This window comes from Venustampulla echinocandica, assembly GCF_003357145.1.
Source record: "Venustampulla echinocandica strain BP 5553 chromosome Unknown scaffold_0, whole genome shotgun sequence".
NCBI lineage: Eukaryota > Fungi > Ascomycota > Leotiomycetes > Helotiales > Pleuroascaceae > Venustampulla > Venustampulla echinocandica.
In genome coordinates, this window is record NW_022474205.1 from 2,259,716 (window position 1) to 2,287,184 (window position 27,469).

Genomic DNA, 27,469 nt, shown 5'->3' on the forward strand with positions numbered 1-27,469 from the left:
CCCCGAATACGGGTATAGACTTTGTCACCCACCTCGATGGGGTTACCCCCCCCTATCATGTACCGTAGGCATACTTTTCTTCTCCATTGTCGTTCAAGGATTCTCTTTTGTAAATTCATATGCTTCGTGGTTCAATCAATGGAGTTTCAAAGCCGTCAATGTTGGTCGGACCTCTGGTATACTGCATGTCATACGAGTGACGTAACATTTCATCACAGGTCATGTTAACCGCCTCTTGTTTGCTTTATCTTGCCTTGCACATAAGGCATATATGATTAAAGCACAACTATATATTCATCATTATCCCTTCGATTTCATATCTGTTATGCCCTACATACTCAAATAACAATCCCCAAAATCTCCCAGCCTCCACACCATTAAATTCACAATATCTGCCATTCGCAACTCTCGACAAAATGTACCCCGCGACAGGGAGTTGCTACTGTGGTCAAATCAAATACGAGATTGATTTGGTGAATTCTGAGGAAGCTCGGACGAGCTTGTGCCATTGTAAAAATTGCAAGGCAAGCAATAACTAAGTTCCCCGGGTTTGGAAAGAAAGGGGTTACTGATCCATTTTCAGAAATTCTTTGGCAATGCCTTCGGTTTAACCACAAAGATACCAAAAAATGCCTTTAAAATCACGCACGGAAAGGCAAAAGAACATGTAGCAGACAACGGCTCAGGGACACAATTGCATCGCGAATTCTGCTCTACATGTGGCAGTGGGATTCTAGAATATGGTGTAAGTTTCTCTCTTCCATGATATGTCCCTAATTTCTGCCCCTGACATTTATTTCGTTTTGTGTTATCTCTAAGCTCGAATTAGGAGCTTAAAACTAGAGGAAAGCTAAGGTGCTACGTGCCGAGTAGGGAGATGTAAATGGTTTCGTATACGTGATGTATGGTTCCCTAGACAAAGCAGACCAATTCCCTCCAAAAGGAGAGTTCTTTTGTAAGAGTAGAGAAGAGTGGATGCCCGAGATTTCAGGTGAGGTTGCTTGCTCTAGCTTGGTCATAACAAAGTGGAACAACCTAACGATAGAAATAGGGCTATTCCACAAATAGGATATCAAGGAGTAAGATATAAAAAAGACAAATCATATGTTATAAAACAATAGTTTTCAATTGAAACCCATGTGCGTATCCTACAGAGTGATGAAATTCGAATAGTTATTCGAAAAACATTGTAGGAAGCACAGAGAGCAAAACGGCACCTGGCAGATAACCAAGGGTAAGGAGTCGTGAAGTATAGGTGGTGGGAATACTGATCTTTGGTGGTAGGAATACTACTTACCGAAAGATGAATTATCGAGATATTCGGTATAGGGTTCTACACTCCATTCTGAGCTAGGCCTCGATCCCTAAAATGTATTCACCTTGCCTAAGGTGTACTCCCTGCCTAGTTGCTGTTCTCACAGTCTCTAGCCTCGCTCTTTAAATAAGTACCTTGCTCTCATTTCGGGGCAGTAAGAGCGTACATAGGGGCCCAGTACAGACCGCGACTCTAGCCCCCGCATTTGTCTTCTCAAAAGTGACCTGGATCATACCGCAAGGACACTCGACCTCGACCTTAATATGATCGAATTCAGAATTAAGGGGTGGCCGCAGAATCCAGCCCCACGATGCGAGGCCAGAGCAGAAGTGAGGAGTGGTCATGGAATTATGTGTCGAGTACATTCAAGTACTTTCTGCAAATGCCTCACCGGGCGCAGATGGGATGCTACAAGAGCCTAAGTAGTGGTCAGCCCCGGCACAACGTATATGAGCGATACGGGCTTACATCTTCACACACCAAGCTACCTAAACTATGAGCAACTAAAATGATTGGACGGTCATTCTGTAGGTAAGATGCCTTTTTACAACCATCTAGTTCCTAGGCATACGGCATTATCGATATCACGATATCCAGCCAATCTAGTAAGCAGAGTCATGGAATGATTTCCCGCTCGATTCTGCGAGACAACGCCTCTCCAATCTGCCACGTATGCATCATATCCAAACGTAGGGACGCGGGTATTTGGGATTTTGTTAGCCTCCTTTGCAGGCTGCGCAGAAGTCAAACTTTAGAGAGAGTCCCCGCTTGGTTTGTTGCCAATCCAATTGAGCTTGATTGAAGACTCAGAAACGCGCTTGGGTGACAAGATATAGCTTGCAGTATTGAGGAGCAATCAGTCCACGGCAATTCTTAAGCATTTTATACTTGATGAGGAACACAAGCTTCCGTCATAAATTTATGTGTCGTGGGTAACTCAAGCGCAAGCTCGACCTTCCACGTAGAGTATTTCTGCCGTTGAAATTATTCAGTTCTCCAACAGGCACCTGCAACGGGTCTACCATCCTCTTCATCCGAGATATCATCATTCATACTCCGAGTCCAATCAACCTCTCGCTGCATCGCATCCCTCTCAATCTGTGCCATGACGCTCAACTCCATCAGCATGCCCTTAATAAGCTTCCAGCAATTATCCACCATAGTAGCTAGGCTCGACCCATTTTCTAGCGACCCCAGTTGTTCTAGGTGGTCCCTCCACGATTCTAATCTTCTCCCCAAATTTAGACATTCGTCTTTCCAGGATTTATCAAGTTCTTCCAGGAATATCATGTCATCGTCTCCAACTCCATCATCTCGTTCCCTAGCAGCCAATGTGCCCTGACACCGACTAAGCCATCTCTCAAATTTCCTCACAAGCCTAGCATGTTTCCCACCTGGCTCTCCCATATTCCACACGCCCGTCACAACCTCATCAAGAATTTGTATCCTCTCCTCCAATCCCCATCCAGGCGTGCTATCTTCCTGCCACTTCTTTAACGCGACAGCATTGACTTTGGCAGTTTCATCAACCTCGGATTGCACCAGCATATCATTCCTCCTCACAACCTCGTGGAAGCTCGCCCCTAACTTCTTCTTCGCGCTAGCTCTCCACTCATTCGCAATCACAGCAGCATCCTTATGCAAAATATGTAATTGCAGTAGCTCATTCTGCAGCTTAGCTGTTTCCGCAGAAATAGCGATATTCGAGGGTAGTTTGCTGGGTGATGGAGGGGCCAGGAATGCCGCAGGATGAGGCTTAGGCGCTAGATTTTTGGCGGGAGAGAAGTGGTGCTGTAACGTAGAGAATGCAGGCCGTTTGGGCAGCGATTCGGCACGTGAAGTTCGAGTTGAGGTTGGTTGATCTGCCAATTCGCGCGTTGGAGGGCGAAGGGCAGTAGACGCGGTCAAAAGGGTAGAGGATGATTTATTGCGTGCGTGTCCTTGAGCTCGCGTAGTATGCTTGGATGATATGGTGCTAGTAGATGCATTTCGTAGATGTCGAGATTGTACAAGAGGAGGTCTCGAACGGTCCTTCTTCACTGGTTCTGTATTCGAGGGTTGGGAAGTAGAGCTCGTTGTCGAGGGCCGTCTCTGTAAGCTGTCTGCGGCGGGTTTGGTTCTGCTGGAACTTGAAGATGGAGGCCGCATCAACGGCTTATTTGATATGCTACTGCTAGAACTAGGTGGGCGCGAAATTGTCGAAGTACTTCTCGTCGTAGGCTTCACGGGAAGCCGACTGGGGGATTGGCTGTTCCTGGTCTGAACCCCAGCTGCCGACTGGTTTACGGCATTCTTCTCAGTGGAGTCTACCGCAGCGGTGGACGGTCTGCCATATCTGCTACCAGGGTCTGCGGGTTTTCGAAGAGAACGTGTTCGTACGGGTGCTGTCGACATGGTGGAATATGATATGCGCAGTTGTTGTATTGACTTGGGAGTCGAGTAAACAATTACGCCGGGGGATCTTCGGCTCAGCGTCCAGGTACGAGACGAGAGCACCCCAGAATCGGGAATACGGCGCTCATGAAGATTGTGGAACTTAAACTAGATGATATACGGAGGATCTTGTCATATTTTCCTTGGTTTTTACTTTATCACGAATTGTTGTACGACTCTTAATTCCGGATACAATAAGATGTAGTATGGAAGTCACAGGCTGAGCATATCATATAGATTGCTCTGCCACAGGCGTACAGAATACAGTACTCGCCGAGCTTACATACGTGCAATTTACTCGGTAAACAAACAGTCCTTAATATCGAATATTTGAACCGGCGATTACTCATTATTGGGCGTAATAATGTTTCAAATAGAGTGGGCGATGGAGAAGAGCGGGTCGTTCGAATTGCGCTGCTGAAGTCGCGGCCTCGTACCAAGTCTATGACGACTGGTTGAAGGTGCTGGTACAGTGTTCGCTTCTCTCAACATATTTCCTCCCATCTTTGCGGCCGAAACGATGAGCGAAAAACTAGAACAATCCATCATGGCATAACTCGTCTATGCAACACAGAAACAACGGTGGAACTATTAATATCCGCATAATATCATCCGCCCTGCCGCTGCGCCGTGCCCCTTGGCTGGCGTGGCCCTCTACTCGACAATCTCGATAAGCTTGATAACTCGTAGTTTCGTACCCGCTTCCGGCAGCCCCCTGTGGCGATCCATACTTCGCAGGTCGTCCCCATGCGAAGTTGGAGTTTGGGGCGATGAAATTATTGCTGCGCCAAAGACGAACAACATCACCCGAATGTTGGAAGCTGCTCAGTACTGGGTGGTGATCTGGTCATCAACAGTCTTTGGAGCCGTTCATCTGTCACTGAGCTGGTGACAGATTGGAGCGGGTAACTCCCGAGTAGTGCCTCATCGTGCTCCAGACAAGTCGTCGTGCTTTTTCTCTAGTGTTTGGGGGGTGGGTCGGTGGTAATCAGCCAGTTTGCAATCATCTTCCTCGTCTTTTCGCGTCAACATACCTTGACTCGTAATTAACTGGCCTAGGCTGGAGTCGAAGTTAAAGGAGCAAATGAACAGCCCACTCACCCACCCCTCCACCGCATAACAGAACAGCGATCTCCGCCCTGTATTATTGACAAGGAGCGTGGCAATGTCACAAGTGTGATTTGATACCGCCAAACCCACGCCGTTTCAGCATTTCCAGGGCCTCCCAGTGAGTGAGACGGCACCCATCTCTTTAAAAGTACACCATGGCCGGTGTCTTCAGTAGATATCGACCGCAACGGTTTTCGAGGCCGCTTAATCCTGAGAGATCTTCGAGCCCTGCGAGATTGTGGAGGTAACCCAGCTCCGTCCAGCTTCTGCCCCCATCGATCTCCCTAAGACGTGGCGATGGCTTCAACGCTTCCAGAAACACCTGGCAGAGGGCGTTCTCGATTCTCGAAAGTGTTGCCAACTGCGCCGCGAGAAAACGATTCGCCAGCCTCGATAGCTAGATATTATCTTTCATCCCCTCTCCCTCCTCTCCCCAAAGATGCTGCCACTCCATCGATGGCGATACCTCGCCGACCAGTAGGTAGTGAACGAGTCGTCCATTCCCAGGCCCATTCAATCGCCAGTATCCCTTCAGACTATTCAAACTCTCCTCCGAGCCGGTCACGGAGTTCGTCGGTTTCGGATACCAGCAGCAGTGGGAGCACAAGACAATCGCCGGGAGATGTGGATGTGCATAGTCGCCATGGCCATCTAGATGTTGTACCAGCAACCCCACGAGATATTGACAATCGCCATGACGATTCAGACGCCGCACCGGCATCACCACGCCGAGATGTAGATAATCGCCATGGCGATTCAGATGCTGCACCCCCTCCACCTCCACTACCTCCAAAGGACCAGAAGCGTCGAGAGTTAGCGGACGCATCAACATCACCTTTATCACAAAGACCAAAGACGCCTCCTCCCCCTCACATCCTAGCATCTCCCGCGTCTGGCTTTGATTATTCTCCAGCCCCAACTGAAATCTGGAGACGCCGTTCAGAGAAGAGTGACAGGTCTATAAAGTTTCCGGGATTGAAGTTACAAGCAAGCAACGGGTCGACAGCCAGTCCTCCAAAGGAGCAAGAGCCACCAACTGAACGCTCCTTGCCTACGGTTCCTTTCCAACTCCCCCCTAGAACAACAAGTCGAAAACCTATCCCGGCGCGGCCTGCTCCGTCCCAGCCATACGTGATGGGCAATGAACTTACGAAACTCAAGGAGAAGGGCTCAAGAGATACATGGATGACTGAGGATGAGCAGCTCAGTCAGGGGCCCCGAAGCTTCTCTGTTATCCAGCGTCCAGCCACCGTGAAGTCAGAGATGGAGCCAGACAAGCAAACCGAGAAAAAGACAGAGAAAGACCAACCGGAAACAACATCACGAGAGCTTGTTCCATCACCATTTACACTCGCGGATGAAGCCATTCCCCAGCTTCCCCCCAAATCAGATGCCCGCCGTACCAAAAATGACAGGTTAATGCCCAACCTTTCTGTCACCGGTTCTAGCGAAGGCTCAGCATTTTTCTCTACACATTCCAATGGTTCGACCGAGACTGTCACTATCAAATCGAGCTCGAAAATTCCAGGCTCCAACTTACCGCTACAAAGCATGGAATCCCAGGCTGCGTCTGAGGTCATGACCCCGCGCGCTTCTTCTCCTGAGGAGGATGAAAATCGTACTCCGCCACCTGTCAAGATCTCCTTCCCAATCTATTCCACAGCTGTTGCTCCTCCAGGAACAGTCTTCCCTGGTCCGCCAATCGGCCGCGCCCACCTAGACTGCCACCAAGCTCATCGCTTTATGCGGAGGTTCAATAACACGCTCTATCCTGTGGGATGCATGATTTGCTTGAGCAGAGATACGGAATCCCGATGGGCCTGCAGATGGTGCTGTCTGAGTGCTTGCGGACCCTGCATGCAAGTCTTGACATCAACACCAGGAAGGGATCTAAAAACGTGCCTGGAAAAAGTAGAGAAGACGACTACCTAGTAGTTGGGCACTAGACATATTCACTGGGAATACACACATAGGTTAGTGGCGTTTGGATGGCTTTGGGGCTGAGGAATTTGTTTGTCTACTGCATATGCTAGAATAGAAAAGTGATGGCCTTTGAAAGGCTTATGCCAGATGGCAGCGTCTGATACGATGGTTTATGATTGGTGGCGTACTATACCCGGGGGTGGTGGAATCTGGTTTCAGAATGGCCTAGATGTACAGACGATAGACAGCCAACATCCACAGCTGGAAACTTAAAAGTTTACAAAGGCTTCTTGTTCAAAGTGGTCATCAGCAGTACCAGTGAATAAAGTGAATTTAAATTGATACAGTTAGCTCAACCGACCACTAGCATACGGTGACTAGTAGCATTAGGCAGCAGCGCTTGGCATAGACTATCATTCTACTAGAGACATTGTAGGTAGCGAATATTCAATAAGGGCTCCAGAGAGTTGGGCTTCGGTTTGCGCCCATGCCGTGGAGCACTCCATCCCGAAGACACGACGACGGCATCAGGGCCACCACTGCTCTTCCCCTCCCCCGAGATACACCCTCCTGAAGAGGTCTAGGTGCCGGGATTCTCCCAGGAACTGCTGTGCTCGGCAAGGAAGGCGGTTGGCATTCCGGTCTGGCTTCTGGAAAAGCCTCCTGACCCTAGAGTAGGAGATTTACAGGGATATATGCTGCCAATCCCCAGATACAGCAACATCAGGAAGTCTATTAATCAACAGCAATATATAAGATGAGACCTGTCTAATACTCGTTAACCAATTTTTTCGTTAACAATCGTCTATTGACTACCACCACGTCCTCATAGCCTTCTGGACTAAATTACTGGGATATAATGATGGGATTTCTATAGCGACATCTAACAACATCTTCAACCATTAAAGGGACTTTAGCTTCTTATAATTCTGCCAAAATCTAGCGGTAGCTACGGCTAGTCTACTAATTAAGAAATCACTGACATACAAGGGAACTATCTATTAACTAGAAGGTGATTGTTCGAATATGTAAATAGTAAAATTTAACTATTTGTTACTGGAGAATGTCCATTTAATATAAGCTGTTTAAGAGTAGAACGTAGCAATTCATGGGGAATACTGAAATAAAAAATTTAGTATTCGTATAGAGGAGGTTTCTAACAATACCAATTTATCTAATGAACTACAATGTATCCGATGACAGATCATAAACTAATAACCGTACATCAGCAAATAGCTGCTTATCCTCCCTAGTAGTGTAGAACGAGATCTTCCTTACCTTTGAATTGCTTTGCTGCAATTTCAACATATCAGGCGCATGCGCCCATCCCCTTTCGCAGCTTTCCTAAAGATCCTGATTTTAAATCCATCAGTAGGCGGTAGGACAATTTTCTCGTCATCATAAAGTGTAATATTTCCGTTCATTGCCCGATACGAGAGATTACTCCGCGGAACGAAAGTGATCTCTTTAATGTTGGGGAAGTGAACGTTCCTCTCCAACACGGATTTTAGAAATGACATTGAGGTACCACGCTTAAAGATCCTAAGTCCAATACCGATCCTTTGGCATTTATCACCGATCGGGTTCTCTCCCCTTGCGCTAAACTCGCAGCCACAGACGGTGGAGATCTCGTCGAACATGGCTATATCGTTCCCCCAGTTGATGAATGTGTCGTTGAAGAAGTTCCTGTTGGCTGATGGCAACCGCTCATACACCTTCAACCCAATAGCTCGTGATTCCATACACGCGTGCATGATTCCCGGTACTAGTGTATATGAGCTGAGCGTCCAACCGGTGGCGTGGTGATAATCCTGGCCAAATATGAGACCGGGTATGGCCACGGCCTGCTTTTCCACCTCTACCACTCTCGGTTCGCTGGCGGCGAACTTCCATATAATATTGCGCAGCTTTGGTTCTAACATGGGGAAAAATGTAAATGATTCCGGTGTTTTGAGCTGAACAACACTATCGACTGTAACAGCACTATCGACTGCAACAGCACTATCGACTGCAACAGCACTATCGACTGTAGCGGTGCTATCGACTGTATCGGTGCTATCGACTACAGCGGTGCTGGCTATAACATTTTCCATCTCGGCGACCCGATGGGGGATTGTGATATACGATATAGGGTTCAATGTGATGCTCTGGTTGGGAATGCTGGCAATAAGGAATGCTAAACGACTAAGTTGAGATGAGGCAGAGTGAATTAGTTTTGAAGGATGAAGAACACGGCGTAGAAATAGGAGTCGCCCGGATATATTAGCTTGCTGGGATGAATGTGTTTTGAACCAAAACAAATACTGGGTCGAGTATGCGACAAGACAAAAATGTGTTGATACAAGGAGATGTTTGTAGCTGAGACCATCCTTTTAAACAGGAAATTGACTATGTAAAAGGGCAAATATTCGTGCATAAAGGAGGTATTTGCCTCTGTTCTTTGTGTTCTGGTCGACAACGGGGATTGGGTAGAAAAGTGAGAATCGCTGGGATGATGTGCTTCGTGTTTAATAGCAGGAAAATGGTGTTGAGGACACTGGCACAAAGCCTGGGTTGTAGGAGTATCTACATGACAGAAATGACCTGTACAATAAAGGATTTAGGGGTGAGCAAGCGAAGTTAATGAGCAATCCCGCGGTGGACAAAGGGATCTAAGTTAACAAAGAACTTCGGTAGACGAAGAGATTCTGGATTACAATCGTATTGTAGGGCATCTCAAGAGGATCTACATTAATATGTAATACAGTATAGGAATGAACAGATGATTTAAGTTAAGCGAATCCCCCCCTTTCCCTCAGATGCTGCTGATTAAGCGATCCCTTTTCTTTCACAGTTCAACCTCTAGTCTCAATCATCTCGGTGCTCATGCGATTTTGCACTCCTTGATGAAATATGTAGTAATCACTAACTAAATGCTAACACATTTGCATAAACAAGAAAATATGGTTATTAGGTGATGCATCACTTGACCAACGACGCATTTGAAATAAGCATATAAATCATGGTGCATTGAGGACGTTGCTTTTTGAAGATAACTCGGGTTGAAACTTACATTTTGGACTTGAGCATGAGGATGTAGACAGCCTTAAAAGAGTTACCGCTGTTAAATAGGTGCCTTTTTGAAGGGGTAAGATCATAGCTTATCTCCGTTGACATCCAGCTTCCCTTCAAAACATCGGGGCGTTCTGAAGGACCACTTATTGGGCCACAACACGTTCTAGACTTTAAGGGAATATATTACACCCTAGTAATCACCGGCGTATTTTCGAGGCTACTGCCTGGCGGTTTTGGAGGATGGCCCGCACATTAGTCAAATCCTCCAACTGTTCTCATTCCTGTAGTACTCGCGAGACAATGGCTCCAGTGGTACTCCGACAAAAGCAACCCATCATGATGCTAAACTCCAAAATCACAATTTTTATTTAGCCCGAGATGGCAATCCTACCTTCATAGAGTAGAACTGGCAAGTTATTAGCTTTGAACTTTTGTCACAAGAAGATATCTTACCTGAGCAGCATCTTCCTCTGAAACATCACAAAAGTCTAGAGCCATATTATCAATCAACCCCAACTTCTCCCCCCGAACACGCAGAAAAAACTCCCTTCTATCACCACCTAAGTCCCCCTCCATTAAACGTCGCTTGAACTCGCGAATAAAATCATTGTAGATATCCGGCATTTCCAAAGACAGCAATTCGATCCTTAGGACCTTCATGTTTTCTAATGCTCTGGAGTATCCGCTATCCCCCGTGCTGTCTTTGACGAGTTGACATATGATATTAGACATCTGTTTGGCAGCATCGTGTATATTGCTATCAGACGTAGCACTTGAGACAATTTGTTTGAAATCCGGAATAGAGTTTTCGATTGAGATCTTCTGGCGATGGTCTCGATCGAGAAGCGAGTCGACATCCAAGCCTGAGAGCGGTTTAATTGTTTCCCGGTTGAAACGCCTACCATTCTGCTTAGGTGGTACTACACGAAGATGTTAGCCATGTGCATCAATATTTATGGTGTGGCTTTTGATCACCTTTCTTCACGGAGGCCGCATCTATAAGGGCTTTGAGTTCTGAAGCATTGCCTGAAACAAGTTCGTCGGGAGGGTGAGACCATTTCATTAAAACCTCAGCAGGAGGATCAACTGGTGCATCCGGGTGTATGGCACGCTTGCGTATTGCCTGGTTGATACGATGAACTGCTGGTGAGTAGGTGTCTTCCATCGGCATGTACTCTGTAGGTTGGCTAAGAGGTGTCAGCAGTCTCTGGCTGTCAGCTTAGAGAGATTCTCGTACCCTTCATCGTCCTTCCCGAAAGTAGATAGATCCATAGCGTTTACATAATCGCTCATGGCGTTTGTCAGCTCATCGGTAGGGAGGTTCCTGTGCTTTGTAACAGTTGCCCCGGATGTAGTGATGACTCGGTCCAAGGGGGGAAACCGATACATGCGAATATCTTCCGCGAATGGAAGGGGAACATCAACAAGACCTTCAAAGTCGGGTTCAATTAAAGGGGCGAGGAGGATAATGACAGGATCCTTTCCATCCTTTGCGACGATCCTAGCGACAGCATAAGAATCCAACTCATGAAGAGCATGAATAAATGATGAAAGTGCTATCACAGCTTCAACGTTGATACACTTCGCGATGGTGACACAGGATTCGCCCATATTGAGATATTTTTCGTACTAGAAGGCGTTAGAAAACAAAGTCAATGGGGGAAGCATCTCGTACCTTGTCGCTAGGTATGAAGCCAATAATTGAAAAACTTTGTGTAGTCTCGAGTTTAGTCACATTCTCTTCAGATGCGCTGATGTGGACAGCCGTCCGACCATATTCGAAGCCTTTGGCGAGGTCATCTCGGGATACGTCTTTCTTCCCTCCAGGCGCTGTTGGGTCATTGACTTTGTAAGTAAAGGTGCTCTTGACTGCAGATAGTTCCGGTGCATCTGCCATCTCCGTGTCTTCTTCTAATGTCTTTGATGAGGCACCAGTCTCTTCATTTGCGGTAGAAGCTCGAGTAACGAAGCTACTGGCAGTCACAGCCCTTGCAATATGTGTCTTGAAGTATCTCTCAACGTCAATGAGCATAGTAGAGTCGGGATACTTTGCAAAGTCTCCAAGAGCAAGCGGGCCCTTAAATGTTGAGTAAGGTCGGGGAGTTTTGACTTCTGGTATTGAAAGATTTTGAACGGCTTCAGCGACGGTACCAAAGATGCCACTGTTACACTTTTGGACTAGGGATTGGAGAATAGCTTCATTACTCGCCTGCTTATTTTCAGCAGTGTTGAAAACAAAGGGGCTAGGGGCGACATACCTTGCCTTCCGGCTTGTCTTCCTCCTTAAATCCAAACTCCAAATCATCGAAATCAATGCCTCTGAATAGGATTAATTTAAATTCTTGGGATTTCATTTACAACTTACATTACGACCAACTCAATGTCAACTTCATTTATCTTGTCTGCGATAGAATCTAAGTCGCTGTCGTCCAGGGTCCCCTGACCGTCCGTGACCAAGACAATTCTCCGCAAGAATTTGCCAGGCTTTCCACTCTTGAGGGTAGTAAACTCTTCGATCATGGAAACTGCAATTATAATGGCAGAAATTGCATCGCCGGAGTTGGTGGAGCTCGGCTTGAGTGACGTCTGCAGATTTGCCAGCTCATTCATTCTCATAGGTCCGAGGTCCTTTAACAGAGATATGTTCCCATAACCTTCATCTCCCTCGCTAGAATATAAGGGATTGACGCTGTCGTCGCTGCGAAGGCCCAATACACCCAAATTCCACGTTGTCCTGTTTGCTGCCATTGTTGTTGCGATTTTATCCCAGACATATCTCATACCGTACTCCAAATCGCTTTCCTCCCTTCCACTGTGGGATTCTGCTGTTGAAGCGCCTTGATCTACAATGTAGACTATCGCTTGCTTGTCCGCCATCTTGTCGAATGTATTCGATGGCTTTTTGATGAAATGGGTACCTAGGTAGGTATGCTCCTGAGTTTGGATGTGGGATGACGCGGTGACGAGTGCGAGTGTAAAGGCAGCAGCACGCTGGAACGCGAAGTCACATGATCAAATATGGTCAGCCAACGTCATCGACCATTGATCGTGGTACTAAAGTCCCACCTCTAAGCACCTCTGGTTCACGATTTATATGGGTCGGCGTATTCTATCGCTGCAAACTGGCGTACCACTGTGGCCTACCTACTAACCGGAGGTGCTTACCAGGTATGCCGTAGTAGCACTTCAGGGCCACGATTGCTTCCAATGCCACCCCACCAGGTCCTTTGAGCACCTAGGTATCTAGGCAGACGGTGCCTTCACCTATAACAGCTTCATTCCACACATTTTCATTCGTCGTTGCCGCGCAACAACTCACGCAGTTCGTCCCGCTGCACATTAACTGACAACCCCTCGTGATCACAATGGCGCCTAAAGCGCGGTCTCTCGTGGCCGTCCCAAGAGGCAATGTAGCACAAAGCCTAGCACTCGCTAGTAATGGTGAGCTTGTGCAGGTGGCATGTCGATCGTGTGACTAGCCAATCTATCTCCAATCCGAACGATCGTCCTGGTTAACGATTCTGCTCAAAGCCCCTAACGAGGCGGCTCCTCAATCCGTCCTAAATTATCACCTTGCTATTATTATATCAATTCTAGTATTTGTTGTGACCGTGGTATTTCTATTAACCAAGCGTTAAGCAACAAAGGTATGCCTGCAATCATTTATTAATCTGTTAATCTAATATTCTTTAGATGCTCTAGGCAATTTGCAACTAGCACCTACGGAATTATTTCTATAACAAGACGACATAATCTCACTACGGTCACCGTCGCCCACGCCATGTTCTATCCCCGGAGCATATATAAGGCACTCTGGGACGGCCTCCATGTCTTAGCAACACCAGCCTCTACAACAAGTGTACATGTTCGTGGCTTCCTGCTTAGCTGCGGTTGTGACTTTGGGTTTGGGTTTGGGTGTGTTGTACTTGGATTTAAGTCCACAGCATTTATTTGAATCAAATAAGGACGGCGGGGTTGCTAAGTAGATGTTGGTTGGATCTACCTTTTATAATGAATACTAGAACTTGTGACAACTATTATTCTTATTGATAACCGGCGGTCCGGTGACAGTGACCCTTTTTATTAGGCTATAAATGCACGATTCATTGTTGGACACTGCTGAGCAACTTCGAGGAATGGAATAGAAACCGAGTCGGTAGGGTCCGTCTGTCTACAGCGGCCAGGTTGTGTCTTGGTATTTGGTTGTGTTGGTGTCTGGCGGCGAGTAGAAGCCCTCCAGTAAAGTTGCTTTGAACGAATATGTTAATCCACAATCCATTTGGCGACAAGGGGATGCTGAGGGGTAGCCCATTACAAGCCAACTTCACGAGATAGGCCGGGCTATTTGTTGTCATCATGGTTCCGCAGGTTTCAAAATCTCTGATCAAGTGATCTAAACTTAAACCATGTATTACGTTGCAACAGACGAATATACAACTGTGACCACTGAGCGGTAGATGTGCTTTCACACACTGCTTTCTTTGTCGCGGTATCTCGACATGCGAGTATACACAACGCCTAGTATTTATTGAATTCTCTCTGCGAGATTGAATCCATACCACAATGTAGCGAGCAATGTCCCCATGTTCAGCAACGCAGACGCACCATGGATTCTGCCAAAGGCCTTGTTCAACTTCTGCATTTCTTTCGAGTGAGGGGCGGGGTCGTAGCTCTTCTTTCCGTCTCGGGTCTCTGCGGGATTCGGCATTAGCATAGCTGAATATCTCAAGAATGGAAGTATAATATACCCTGCAGATTCCTCTGCCTCATAACATTGTTTGTCGCAGGACGAATAAGCACGAGGTTGGTGAGAGCTGTCACAAACATTGTAGCCAAGGGAGCAAGAACCTTCCATCGGTTGACCTCTGCGAATGTGCCGGCTAGACCAGATGCTGTGCCGAGAGGAAGTCCGGAGCCTGGATAGGTTAATGCTAGGACGACTGGCAAGGTCGTCTGCACGCTGAAGTAGACTGGGAAAATTCTGTTTCGGAGTAGGGAGAACTGAGGGCGGGGAATGGTGTTGAATGCTATGATTCCCGCGAAGCAGCTCTCGAAGACCGTGGTTCCGAGCAGCGTGCCATAGCTATCAATCGTCAGCGCGGTCTTGCATGAGCAAAGCGGACCACATACGAGATGATATGGTAGGGACCTGGAGATTTGAAGGCGGAGAAGTCAGGCATATTGGCAGTGGTTGAAGAGTACTTTGCAGCAGACGATGTGCGGATATCTCGGAAGCTCGTGAGAAGTTGAGAAGATGGAGGGACAATATACTCCGGAGGTACCTTAAGGTAGGTGAGTGACCCAATAGTAGGTATGGTTCGACGATGTCTGGCTGGCCAATAGCAATTTGAGAGGACGCGCCATTGGCTTAGGGGTGGTTCGATATACCTGGGTACGAAGTACTGCCAAGACAATAAGGCGGCGTGCGGGGGGGCGACAGGAGCGAGACTTTTGTTGCATATCGCACATTGTCAGTTCCAGCGCGTTTATTTTATACCCGTTGGCGAGCTCCCACCACCACGTCCGTGATTGGTGGATTAGAGTTCGGAAAGACCATAGAGTTTGGAAAGTCCATGCACCGCGCCTCTCGCTTTAATGCACCTCTAATTGGTGTAGTCGCCTAACAGTCCCACTTCTTACTCGAATAATTGTTGCCTTAGGCCCTAAACACCCCCTTCTACTTATTATGAGGCAACGAGTAGCGTTGTCTAACCTCCCTATCCTCTCCTAAGCTGAATTAAACGATTAACTAGTACCTTACTTATTACTATATAAGTATTAAAGTTTATAGTAGTTAGAGATACGATCTGGATTATGTAGGCAATTGTGTAAGGTCAAGATCGTACCAATCAACAAGCGCAACAAGCGTTAACACGTGATTTCCGAACTCTATGGTCTTCCGAACTCTCATCCACCAACGACGGATGTGGTGGCTTTGGGCAGGAGTGGTGGCTCGCCAATAGGTAGACTATTCCTCAACTATACGGAGTAATTGTAGGCAATTGATTTCCAAATAGAGAGATTTTGACTTGTAAGAACATCTGTCCGTGTTTCTGATTTGTACATATTACTTAGTGCTTTGCTCATCTAAGCTAGGGCTCTAACTTGGATTCCTAGGTAGGTATCTATCGTTCATTACTCATCTATCATAATAGGAGCCGTAGACATAATCCTCAGAAGACACCCAATCCATACCATGCTTACCCGATTAAACTCCGTTCGCTATGCCATCTCCATTGCAATTTACATCTTCCCCAGCCTCTCTTCTACATCTCCCACACATACAAAAACCCCCTAAACTACCCTTAGCCCACTCTCGCCTCTCCTTCACGGGGAGATCAATATCGGTATAATGGTTCAATATCTCGTCGCCTTTTTTTATCCCTCCTTTCCGTCCACCAACTCTCGTCTCTCGGCACCAGAACCGCATCCGAGCTCCCCATTCCCACTTCACATTCGGATCGCAATCATGGTTCCCAAGACACCAGAGTGGGTGAACAGCCGCAACTTCCGGATGCCCCGTCCTGTGATTAACCCTTGCTGAAGCCGTGCCCCTGAATTTCGCATACAGCGTGTTGAAGATCCATAGATCATAATGGTCGATGGAGGAGAAGACATCGATGTCCATTTTCTCTAGAGTGTGTAAAGGCCCGGAAATGTTCGAGGAGAAGGAGAAAGGTAGGGTCCAAGTGGGAGAAGCACCTGCCTTGGAAGGCAAAATAGCTGCGTTCGAGGCCGTCGGGAGGAAGTCGCCCCAGATATATTTTACCTCTTTTAGGTCGAGAGGGTGTACATCCATCGTGGTGGACATAGCGAGCGCTCGTCCTAATAGGAGGAGGTATAAAGCAAAGGGCTTTTCCTTCGGATCCACGTCCTTTGCTATGGCGTCAATATCTTTGTCGCAGACAGCCGGATGGTAGGTCTCCAGAGCCCGTGACAAGCAGTCCTCGTTGCAGAACATGATATCCTCGCAGTCTGGGCAGCCGACTACAGGGCAATCTTCACCTAATGGCGGAAGCTCAGAGCTGCAGGCATCACATAACGAGTCTTTAAACACATTGTTCGCCGCCAAAAAGGAAATTTCGTCCAGAAGCTCTTCACCCGGTGCAATATCTTCTTTCGCAAAGAGACCAAGCTGCTTGTTTGAACGGATCTCAGGTATATTGCCAGAGTCATCCGGCTCGATGGGCGCCTCATGAAGCACCGGTAATTCAGTAACCCTAACTTCACACTTCGGAGCTATAGTCTCCATTTCCTTATTTAAGAAAGCCAAAGTCTCCGCCGAGAAGCGATCTGGTTCGTGTTCGTTCCAAGGATAGACCTCCCGTCTAACCAAGCCCTGATCCGGCAGCTGTGTGATATCGAATTCTTCAACCCCGAGCCGCCGCTTCGCTCTCAAATGTATATATTCCAGTGCCTGTAGGAGATCTTCGTCTTCGGGTTCGATGGCCAATCCTCTGAGACAGAACTCGTACGCACTCTTCAAACTCCCGCACACCATCAAGCTGATTGCCAGGACATGATAGCATCGCAGCGAAGCCATGCGCACGATCCTTAGTACTTTGGTATCCTCGTCCTCGTCGCCGTCCAGATATGCCCCTCCATTCTCTTGCCCTGCCTCAAGACTGAGCGCTTCTACCCCGCTAGGTAAAGAAAGTTCGTCGATATAGCTTTCACCATGATTCATCAGTATGACTGGGATCTGCCAGCGTCCGCCGTTGCGATTGTCATCAGAAATGCAGTGTGAACGCAGCGCATCCAGCGCTTGTTCGTGGTACTCGAAACTCTCATCTGTGCATTCGTCGCAGAGCAGCAGTGCTCGGTAGGCATCTCCCGCGGCGAGATCAGGATACCTGAGGTCTCCATGCACCGCAGCACGCTCCAGGTAGAGAATTAGGTCGTAATGGTAAGGTTCCTGCTGCAACGCCGTGGTAATGGAGGCTCGTTTCGACAAGAGACGCTGGGTATTGGCATCTTCCTTGCTGTTGTCCATGACAGGAAGGGTATATTTTGTCTTGGGCTGGCCGTGTGGGTCTCGCAGGTTCTCAGCTAGATTGGTCGACAGTTTCCACACCCAAGTATTCCAAGGCTTGTCACCAAGGTTGAAGGCATTCCCAAGACCAAAAACCAAGACAACGAAGAAAATCCATCGAACTGCGGTCCAACCAAAGGCGTTTCGGCCGCCGGACAAGCCCTGATGGTGGGGTGCCATGGCTCGAGCAGGGGTCCTCGGAGTGTCTCACCCAACAGCCGAGACGTCTCCAAGGTGGTGGTCCAAAAATAATATCGCTTTATTTATGTGGCTCCAAGGTACAATCGAAACCCATTCTTGTTTTGGCCAATATTGTTTATCGTTTATTCTGTATAAATCTATGCCTACCTATTCATCTATGTTTCCAAGACTCGAAAAAATATATATCCGTGCTCGTGGCTCATCTAACCCAAGAGCACCGTCCTATTCAGGAGAGTATCAGTCCCCAGTGGGACAAGGAACAGCAGACCAGCTCAGCCCATCAAGTCGCTCAACTTATCAACATAATACGCTGGGATCACCTCTGCTCCTTCAGCCTCCCAGTGCTCTTTCTTACTCACGCCCGTCAGGACGGCCAAGGTGCCTCCAAGTTTACCTTCGATGCCAAATCTAATATCGGTGTCTAATCGATCTCCAACCATACAAGTCTTCTTGCGATCAAACTGGAACTTTCCTTCTATCGAGTCCATCATCGCTTGGCTAGGCTTCCCAAGTGCTATAGGATGCTGTCCTGTCATATTCACCAGGGGAATGGATATTGAGCCCGCTCCTGGAAAGAATGCATGATGCGAAGGAAACGTGCTATCGGTGTTCGTAGCCAGGAATTTGGCCCCGCGCTGTAGATACTGGTACGCCAATGAGAACTTCAAGTAGTTTATGTGCAAATCCAAGCCGGCCAGCACTATCCCGATATTGTCATCCAGCATCGACCCATCTGCGATGTTTTTGTAGTCTGCTGGAGTTATATCTCGTCGATAAGCCGGGTCTGTCCCTCCAATGAATTCGACGCCCTCACTCCTTAATTCGGCCTCAATCCCAGCTTCTCCCAGCACAAACACCTTGTTCTTGGGAGCCGGAAGCTTCATGATTCTCGAGATGTAGATGGCTGAGGAATACGCAGATCCAAATATTTCGTCAACATGGCTGGGTATGCCCAGGGAAGTGAATTTCTTTTGGTACTCGGGGCGAGACTTGGTGGAGTTGTTCGTAACAAATATAGTCTTCTTCCCTTTAAAACAGTATGGTCAGCATGGAGGAGCAGCCTAGGGATGCACCAAAATTGGACTGGAATCTTTTTCTTACCTTTGGATCTCAACAACTCCAGTGTCTCTACCGTTCCGGGAAATGTATGATCACCGGACCATAGGACGCCTTTGCAGAGGATAAGCTAGGGTCCAGCACGAGTTATAGGGAACTAAATATACCATCACAGTCAAATAAAAAGACCTGAATGGCAAGTTAGTGTCTCCTGCCCGGATTGCTGATGTTGATAGGGTCCGAGGACTGACTAACGCACGTCGAATTTATCAATGAACTCGTCAATCGAGGCTTGGTCGCCTGTCAGGTGCTTAGGAAGGGATGTCATGTTGGAGGAGAGTTAAACTTTGTTGATGCCAGGTGCAAGTACAGGCTGGTGCTTGCAAAGGAGGCTGATGCACGGCGTCAGATTCACGTTCACCCAAAATTTTGGCGGGGTTGATTGCTGATTGTTGATTGCGTTGTGCAGAAAAAAGCGGTGCGGGGGTTGGCGTTGGCGTTGGGCAATCAACGGGCAGAGCCGGATTCCTGAGGGGCCAGGTTAAAGCCTCCGAAAGACGTACGTGTCTACAACACATAGAACACAATTGCGAGGGTTGGAGCTTTTGGTGCGCTTGCGTCTATCGCGGAATACGGGAAATAATCTACCTGGTACTGTACCTACCTTGCCTAGGTACGAAGCACATGGTGCTCTGCTTGCGGCTTCGTTGCATCGCTACTCGGTAGCTGTGATGAATGATGTCAAGTCGATCTGCCAGTCAGTCTGTTTGGACCCTGCTTCCGCTCCTCCCATCGTCTTGGGGAGAACCTGCATGAATCCTGCATCCTTATATCAGAGAATCAACTTGGCATTAATAATTATCCCACTACCTGATGATATACCTATAGCCCAGCATTAGACCGTGGGTGTGAAGTACTTCGTACAACACGGTGCCGACACCAGCCAGGGAGCTACAACATTTGATTGTGATGTATATTATTGATCGCCCGGGTATCATGTTGACCAGCACCATAAGCTTATCTTGGATATCTCCAAACCTGCTCTATGGTTCAGCTCCCGGACCATGATCCAGGAAGTGGCTTGCTCCCCGGCCCGTCGCGGGCGGTACAGTACAGCAGAGCATAGCATCGACAGCCCATTAGGCCCGGATGAATTGGTCGGCCAAACTATCATTGCCTATTCCTCGATTGTATTTGTATCATATATCACAACGTTGGGAGCCAATGCGGTTGGCAACCACTTTCCATACCAGGATACCGTATGCCAGGGGACTTCCACCTTCCCGATGACGGGTTGTCTGTTTGCGTCGTGATGACGGCGAAGATATTCCTCATGTGCTCATGTCATGGTAGGAGTAACCTCTACAAGTATCTACGGAGTAGAGCGATGGTTGAAAGGAGTATTCGTAGTGGCGGCAGAAGCTCCTCCGTTCCAACTCTCAAGTGTAAAAATAAATTGAGGCAGTTCGCTGAGTGAGGGTTAGTATGAGCTGAAGGACCCCGAGAAGTGTAACACTCCACTCGTGTAGCAGTTTTTGCCGACTCCATGACGAATACATTTATTGAATGTACATCGTAAGGTCGCTATGATGTGATTGCCCAAGCCTCGTCGTCGTCGTGCCACATGGGGATCGTGTCGTGAAAAGGGATGCGCGCAGGGCACCAGCGAATCGCCGATTATTCCCTCCGCAGGCCCGGGGATATATAGTCGTTTGGTATTCCTTTTGGCTTTCTGCAAGTCATCTCCATTGCTTACCTATAGTACTGTAAGCACTATCTTTGTGCTTTCGACCACTTGTAGGCTGCTCATCCAAGCCGCTCGAAATCCCGAGCTACATATCCGCTCCAACGGCTACCCCAGGTCCACATGCTAATATTGAGGCGCCCTTGATGCGGTCACCGTGTTTTCAAAATTGAGATTATTGGCCGTTTGCGTTGAGTCGTGTTTCTGCTCTGTGGGGCAAGAGAGAGATAGACAGATCGATGGTATGTTCCATATCTCGCAAGCGCAATAAGTCGCCTGGCAGACCCGCTTCATAATTTCGGCACACTGGCAGTGGCACTGGCAGATTGTCCAAGAGCTACAAGCTTCCCATCCTCTAATAAAAATTATGAGCTTGAATATTCTCTTTTATCCGCACCTCTCACTCTTACTCTCATCCTCATCCTCATCGCACATCTCGTTTTAGTCCCAAACAGATTCTAATATATCGTTTCTCCGTCCAGCCATATCGTCTATCTGACCGACACAGCTATCGATAACGAAAACAAACCCCCACCTTCCTCCTTCGATTTCTGATCCATCGACCACCTGAACGCGAGACAAAATATCCGAAACCGTACCTCGCATCACCATGGCCAAGCAACCTAACCTTCTGGCATTCCCCAATGTCAGCGCTCTGGCCAGAGCGTTGCGAACATACATAATCCAGTGCCAAACCGCAGGCCTGCACCGCCATGACGTCTTCAAAATCGCCGTCTCCGGCGGCTCTCTCCTCAATACCCTCGCGCAGGCGCTTCTTGCACCAGCCAGCTCCGATGAAGACGTCGTAAAGTTCAACAAATGGGAGATCTTCTTCGCAGATGAGCGGGCGGTGCCTCTCGATCACGAAGACTCCAACTACAACCTTTTGAAGACCGAGCTTCTGGATAAGATTCCCGAGAACATGGGCAAGCCTACCGTGCACCCAATCGACGTTGCACATTTGGATGATACGCAAGAGCTTGCCGACCAGTACGAGAAGGTCTTGGTGAACAGCTTTGCCGCGAGGGATAGCGTCAAGCTGCCTATTTTCGATCTGCTGCTCTTAGGCTGTGGGCCTGATGGCCATACATGCAGCTTATTCCCCGGCCATGAGCTACTGAGAGAGTCTGACGCCTGGGTCGCGCCGATTGAGGACTCGCCAAAGCCACCATCAAAGAGAATCACCCTTACCTTACCAGTTGTGACGCACGGTGTCAAGATCGCCTTCGTGGCTACGGGAGAAGGAAAGAAAGAAATTATGAAGAAGATATTCGAGGAGGCCAACGGCCTCCCATGCACGCTGGTCAATGAGGGTGCTGGGGATAGATGTACCTGGTTTACAGATGCGGCAGCGGTAGACGGGGTCAGTTATCCAAGAAGAGGCAGCCTCTGATTTGGCGATGCGGGTTCGAATAGATAAGAGGGGAGGGATAAAGGAGTGCGGGGTGACTTTTTCTTGGGGGGGGGGTTTGCAACAGTCGCTTCGGCCCATGGCTTGCTTGCTTATTTATATAGTCTTTGGAGTTTCGCAGGGCAAAATGCTGGGCTTGGGTGTTTTAAAAAGGGACACATTCGCGTAGGGCAGAATGTCTGCGCCGTCCATGGCATGCTGGATAGAATCAACTTCCTGAGACCTAGCATTCCAATGGAGACTATAAACTTTAAAAGAAGTCGATGCTTGACATGCCAATTTCCTCAGCTACTATCAGTCCTCTTTATCTTCTACCTCCAAGCATATAGGGCTTACTCTCGCTAAGGACACATTTTATGTAGGAGATTAATATGTACAGGAGCAGCAATAATAAGCAAACAGAACGCCATCGGTTCCCTTTCCAGCGAATTTCTTCTCAAATGACCCACTTGCATCACCAAAGGGTGCGGAATAGTTACGTCAAATCATTGCGACGTGCAACAAACACCACAAATGTACGTGATATGCCGTTAGTTGCCAAGGGAATGGGACAGCAGCAATGTTGTGGTGTATGGCTAAAAGAACTAAGACTTATTATTGAATCTAAAAATATGCATCTCTGATTGAGTTATGGTATCTTTGGTTAATCATACTGTATATACCAGCGCAAGTGCCAATCCCACCCAAAATACCCCATCTGCTCTATCCAAACGCCAACAATAACTCCCGCACCTGTTCCCCAAAAATCATAACCCAATCCAACCAATATTAATGAAAGCAGTGACCAGTTGAAGTAGCCACGTATGCCTCTTGAGAGGTGCAGAGTAGAGAGTAAACCCGACTAAAGACACCAACCATGCATCAACCACCGTCCCTCGCCTGTCTAAAGATATAGTGAGCGTCATGTACAGGAGTGCTGTGTATGAAAGGGGGTCATCCAGCTAAATCACACTCTTTGGCTCGCAAAATCAAGGACTTCGCAGTCATCTTCGAAAAACCCCTCCTCATCTGCATCAGTAGCTTCGGTGCCGGACCGGGAGATGCCTTTACGCCGTCTGGTGGTAACCACGATCTGCTCCATTTCCTTATTGTGGTCCTTTACCATCCAGATCCTTTCGATTGCTGAGGTTGGGAGAGCACGATGATCGACGGGAACATCTAGGTCATCATCCGCAACATGTACAGGCCCAACGTCAAGTTTTGTGGTTTTGATAGCGCCACCAAAGGCCCAAGGCGTTCTACCCCCTCTAACTGGCGCTGATGCTGACTTATTCATGTTTGTTGACGGTGAAAGAAGACCAGAAGCAGACGAAGTGAAAACGGATGCCTCCACAGAGGAGTATACATGCAAGCTAACTCGCCGATCAGAATGGAATGGCTGATATGGAGCAGTAGACTCAATCTCGGCCTGCGGGATGGATGGCTCAGTTCCATGCTGACGTACTGCCTGTGGTGGTGATTTCCTGAGATTCCATCGATGATCCTCAACATCTCCACCGGTGCCTCCAAGATCGCTGACTTGGTCTAAGTCCCGTATAGGGCCCGGTGCGACCTTGAAATCTGGCAGAGAAGGAAGTCGAAACTCGACGTATTTAGCTCCTCGAGATGCTTTTTGCTTGTCTGCAGGGCGATCTGCTCTCCGGTTCTTAATAGTATAGAACCTAACAACACCTCCACCTACCACGATAATGGAATCGCTCCGCCTTCGGTTCAATAGCAGAACACATGATTTGCTGGGGATGGTTACGCTGCGTGGGAGGTGCAACTTGGTATTCCCGGATTTGCGCATCTCATTCATCCTTCCAGTAGCAGCACCTACAGATCGACTGATTCCGGCAGCCAATATCTGAGTCCCATGTCCCGCTTGAGCAGTCATGGTTTTTGCCGATATACCCGAACTGCTTCGACGGCGACGGCTTACCAGAGGCCGAGCAACAGTCCAGAGAGAATTAACTGCGTTGGTAGCTACACCAGCAGGCGTAAGTCCTGTACCGGCAATATCGCCAGTAGACTCTTCAGATTTTGTAGAAGTAATCCTCCGGCGGGGAGGTGGCCAAGTGAAGGCACTTGCTGGTAGGTCAAGGATGTGGACCGTTCCAGGTTCCGTGACCATTGCAGCACGCTCGCCATGAGGTGAGCTCCATGCGACATCCACAATTCTAGCGATAGTCATTCGTGAAAATTGTGCAATTTGTCTTACATGAGGACCTCTACTTTCCGATCCTTGGGAGCCTGCCTTCAGAAATGACGACTTCGCAAAATGCACCCGCATGAGATCCCAGACGCATTGTATATCTCCTTTGCTACTAGCTGTAAACAGGGCTAGACCACTGGGAGCAAAGGACAAAAAGCTGCATCCGTGAGGGATCTTGAACGTGGATAGGGGATGAGGTGGGTTTGAAAATGAGTTGTGCTGAGCCAGCGACTCGAGGTCCAATATCGACACCAAGCCTGGATCCTTTGCAACCGCAGGTGCTTGAGTTGGAACGCCGTGGGTAGGGGGAAACTGATGCGCCGCATTTGGCTGGGTATGATATGCCATACCGCCAGTTGCTGCTTGGCTTGAAGGAGGCTTATTCCAATAGTTGTTCCAAGCTTGAGCTCCTTGTTTTCCGAGCTGCTTCCCAATATACGTGGTTCCTTCAATCAGCGCCTGCGTGCCGGCTTGCATGATTTGCTTCACCATACTTTCTCCTTCAGGAGTCTCAACCGTGCAGTTTATCGAGGGCAATTGCGGTGGTGCTTGTGCAGCGAGCCCAGGAATTTTCATGGAGGATATGCCTGGAACAGTGGCGCGTAGGGAAACTTGGGAGGACGGAGCAGAAGGGCAATAAGCCAGCCACCGCCCCCTCAATGATAAAATTGACGCCTTGTACTGCTTTTGCTCCATAGATTCTGTAGAGTACCAATCACCATCTGCGAGTCCGCTAAGTCCTGGGGTTTCGACGGAGACTCCATGTTGCACCGCAGTCCAGACTTTACCAATGCACTTAAACTCGCCGGGTGTGCCTCGCGCAGACACCTTCTGGCGGAAGATCCAAGTCTCTCCCGTAGTTCCGGACGCAAGAACAACGTTGCCTTCATCTGCGTGAATGGTCAAGGCCCCGGCTGGCGGAGGAGGCTTGAACAGCGGGCTAGTAGTCGGAATAGAGATCTGTGTTTTGGAAATTGACAACAACGTAGCCACGTGTTGCTTAGTGCCTAGTGAATAAACCTCCACGGTGGTCTGATAGAATTCAACAGTTCCATTATCATGAGCTGGTGGGCCAGAGGCCCTCGGTGAACCTCGAACACTCCCATTATGGGTCGTAGAGATTCCATCGGGTGAGGGTCCGGCTTCCGAGCCACTGGGTGAGCCACCTGATGTCAAAGCCGGCCCATGTATTACAACGGCAATCAATGGGAAATGCTGAGAAGCTCTCCCTAAGATGTTCCATGGCAAGATCTTCGCATTATATACCCCACCCCGAAGTCCTTCAAGACTTGCACTTTTCTTGAGGCCTCTTTTGGTGACTGTATGGATGTTAATCCCCCCCTCATATCCTGTCAGGATGACCTTCTCGGCTGATCTCGAGGCATCTTGAGAGACAGGCAGGCTATCAAAGCCACAATAACACCCGTTCTCCCCAGGAACAAGGCCAGGCCCGGGTGGCGACAGCAAGAGATTGGCATCAGGAGCTCCATAGAAATGAGCTTGGGCCTGATGGGGAAGCGGAGGGTGTTGGGCGTATCTAGGATGTTGGGCATACATCGAGCTTCGCCGAGCAGCGTATGACGATACTTGAGAGCGGTGGTCATCGGGAACTTGACCAGAAGCTCCATCCATTTGGTAGCTCAGGGGCCGACGTCGATTTGCCGGCGGAGAGGCTGAGGCGAGATGGGCGTTTGCCACCGTCCTTTGCTCTCTTGTCGGCCAGTCAGATCCAGTAACCCGTTCCTCATAGGAAGAGGGCAAAATCGGAGGAGAGTCTCCTAGACTTATAAGGTTGTTGGGAGAGCTTGAATACGCAGGGACATTATCTGCCCACTCATTGGTGTTGTGCGTCGAGGACCGGGCTATGGTGGCCGATGAGAGGGCATCCAACAAAGGGGACGTGACTGGATTGCCATTTGGAGGAGAGTCTTGCGGCTCGCTCTCCGGTGACTCAGTAGGAGTTGCTGCTGATGACTTCGCGTTCCTGGTACTATGGCTATTAGCTACGGTCGATGAGCACCTAAGAGTCAGACCGGGCGCAGTCTAGGGTTCCTGTACTCACGACATCTTTGCAGCATTTTTGTTCACCGCTGCCAATACGCCATTACCGCCAGTATCCTTCGCCGTCCCATTCTTCTTCCTGTTCCTCGTGGATATGTGACCTGCGGCTGCCGATCCCCTCTGAGTCAACCTACCGGGTTGGGATTGGGGGCTACTGCTCGGAGTATTGATGCTGTCGTTATCGAGTGAAGGCGGCATTCACAAGATATTACGGATATCCCTCGATGGGCTGGCAAATCCGTAGATAGACCGCGACTCTCTGGCGTGGTGAGAGCAAAGGCTGGGTTGAGTTGGCAAGCTGGTTCAAGAGATCAGCGAGGTGGGTGCGAGTGCTCCCCGCTTGCGTCCCGAACAGCCAGAATTCAAGGAGACGGGGGGTAGAACTCTCGAGAGTGATGCACTGCAGTGCGCTGATGGCGGTGGGTCGTCGTGCGCTCTATATCTATGTGGTATGTGATGGCGATAGGGGTATTCTGTGATGTCTTCTTCTGCGAGCAAGTGTATAGGAGATGTAGACAGTATGTAGCTCCTTGTGAGAGCTGGAGGGTGTTTGGAGACGGGGTCCGGGTCGGGGTCGGAATGGGGCCAAATGGAGGGGCAACAGGTGCTACAGCACTTGCGTAGTCCTCGGTACTGTAGCGTCACTGCTGATGCTGGAGGACCCTGATTCGCGCACCTGGATACCGCAGCTGGACAGGCTTGCCGGGATTCACAGCGCGGAGCGTGGACTGTCTGCCAGGTACGCAGCACCATGCTGTACGTAGGGCACAGTAAAGGATACAATATATAAGGTATATAGAGACAGTGGTCGCACAGCAATCTGGCCAAATGAAGAGCGTATAATCGCATCTGGCTCTTGGGCTTTCAACGGCAAATTCGGATCCGGTCGCGTCTTGGGTATTATGGCACGACATCCCGAGGAGAGGAGAGGAGGA

The 27,469-nt window shown here is 48.7% G+C and overlaps 9 protein-coding genes across 9 annotated transcripts; 2 read left to right on the forward strand and 7 right to left on the reverse strand.

Moving 5' to 3' along the window:
- Positions 1–2,299: 2,299 nt before the first annotated feature.
- Positions 2,300–3,709, reverse strand: BP5553_00695 (Uncharacterized protein; the record flags this gene model as incomplete). Its single annotated transcript, XM_032009318.1, has 1 exon — positions 2,300–3,709. The coding sequence occupies one exon, from the start codon at positions 3,707–3,709 to the stop codon at positions 2,300–2,302; it is 1,410 nt and encodes a 469-aa protein (XP_031873372.1).
- Positions 3,710–5,155: 1,446 nt separating this feature from the next.
- Positions 5,156–6,790, forward strand: BP5553_00696 (uncharacterized protein; the record flags this gene model as incomplete). The annotated part of the gene is made up of 1 exon (XM_032009319.1): positions 5,156–6,790. The coding sequence occupies one exon, from the start codon at positions 5,156–5,158 to the stop codon at positions 6,788–6,790; it is 1,635 nt and encodes a 544-aa protein (XP_031873373.1).
- A 1,292-nt stretch (positions 6,791–8,082) lies between these two features.
- BP5553_00697 (uncharacterized protein) lies at positions 8,083–8,874 on the reverse strand (the record flags this gene model as incomplete). The annotated part of the gene is made up of 1 exon (XM_032009320.1): positions 8,083–8,874. One exon carries the CDS (start codon positions 8,872–8,874, stop codon positions 8,083–8,085), a length of 792 nt encoding a protein of 263 aa, XP_031873374.1.
- Positions 8,875–10,199: 1,325 nt separating this feature from the next.
- BP5553_00698 (SPOC protein) lies at positions 10,200–12,712 on the reverse strand (the record flags this gene model as incomplete). The annotated part of the gene is made up of 7 exons (XM_032009321.1): positions 10,200–10,241; positions 10,289–10,755; positions 10,811–11,022; positions 11,073–11,464; positions 11,511–12,044; positions 12,094–12,154; positions 12,201–12,712. The coding sequence occupies 7 exons, from the start codon at positions 12,710–12,712 to the stop codon at positions 10,200–10,202; spliced, it is 2,220 nt and encodes a 739-aa protein (XP_031873375.1).
- A 1,648-nt stretch (positions 12,713–14,360) lies between these two features.
- BP5553_00699 (Uncharacterized protein) lies at positions 14,361–15,015 on the reverse strand (the record flags this gene model as incomplete). The annotated part of the gene is made up of 3 exons (XM_032009322.1): positions 14,361–14,527; positions 14,584–14,918; positions 14,966–15,015. 3 exons carry the CDS (start codon positions 15,013–15,015, stop codon positions 14,361–14,363), a joined length of 552 nt encoding a protein of 183 aa, XP_031873376.1.
- Positions 15,016–16,043: 1,028 nt separating this feature from the next.
- On the reverse strand, positions 16,044–18,047 carry BP5553_00700 (Uncharacterized protein; the record flags this gene model as incomplete). Its single annotated transcript, XM_032009323.1, has 1 exon — positions 16,044–18,047. One exon carries the CDS (start codon positions 18,045–18,047, stop codon positions 16,044–16,046), a length of 2,004 nt encoding a protein of 667 aa, XP_031873377.1.
- Positions 18,048–18,340: 293 nt separating this feature from the next.
- Positions 18,341–19,452, reverse strand: BP5553_00701 (4-nitrophenylphosphatase; the record flags this gene model as incomplete). The annotated part of the gene is made up of 3 exons (XM_032009324.1): positions 18,341–19,095; positions 19,170–19,238; positions 19,380–19,452. The coding sequence occupies 3 exons, from the start codon at positions 19,450–19,452 to the stop codon at positions 18,341–18,343; spliced, it is 897 nt and encodes a 298-aa protein (XP_031873378.1).
- Positions 19,453–21,478: 2,026 nt separating this feature from the next.
- On the forward strand, positions 21,479–22,261 carry BP5553_00702 (putative multicopy suppressor of los1-1; the record flags this gene model as incomplete). The annotated part of the gene is made up of 1 exon (XM_032009325.1): positions 21,479–22,261. The coding sequence occupies one exon, from the start codon at positions 21,479–21,481 to the stop codon at positions 22,259–22,261; it is 783 nt and encodes a 260-aa protein (XP_031873379.1).
- A 964-nt stretch (positions 22,262–23,225) lies between these two features.
- BP5553_00703 (Uncharacterized protein) lies at positions 23,226–26,732 on the reverse strand (the record flags this gene model as incomplete). Its single annotated transcript, XM_032009326.1, has 2 exons — positions 23,226–26,463; positions 26,536–26,732. 2 exons carry the CDS (start codon positions 26,730–26,732, stop codon positions 23,226–23,228), a joined length of 3,435 nt encoding a protein of 1,144 aa, XP_031873380.1.
- Between the last annotated feature and the right edge of the window lie 737 nt (positions 26,733–27,469).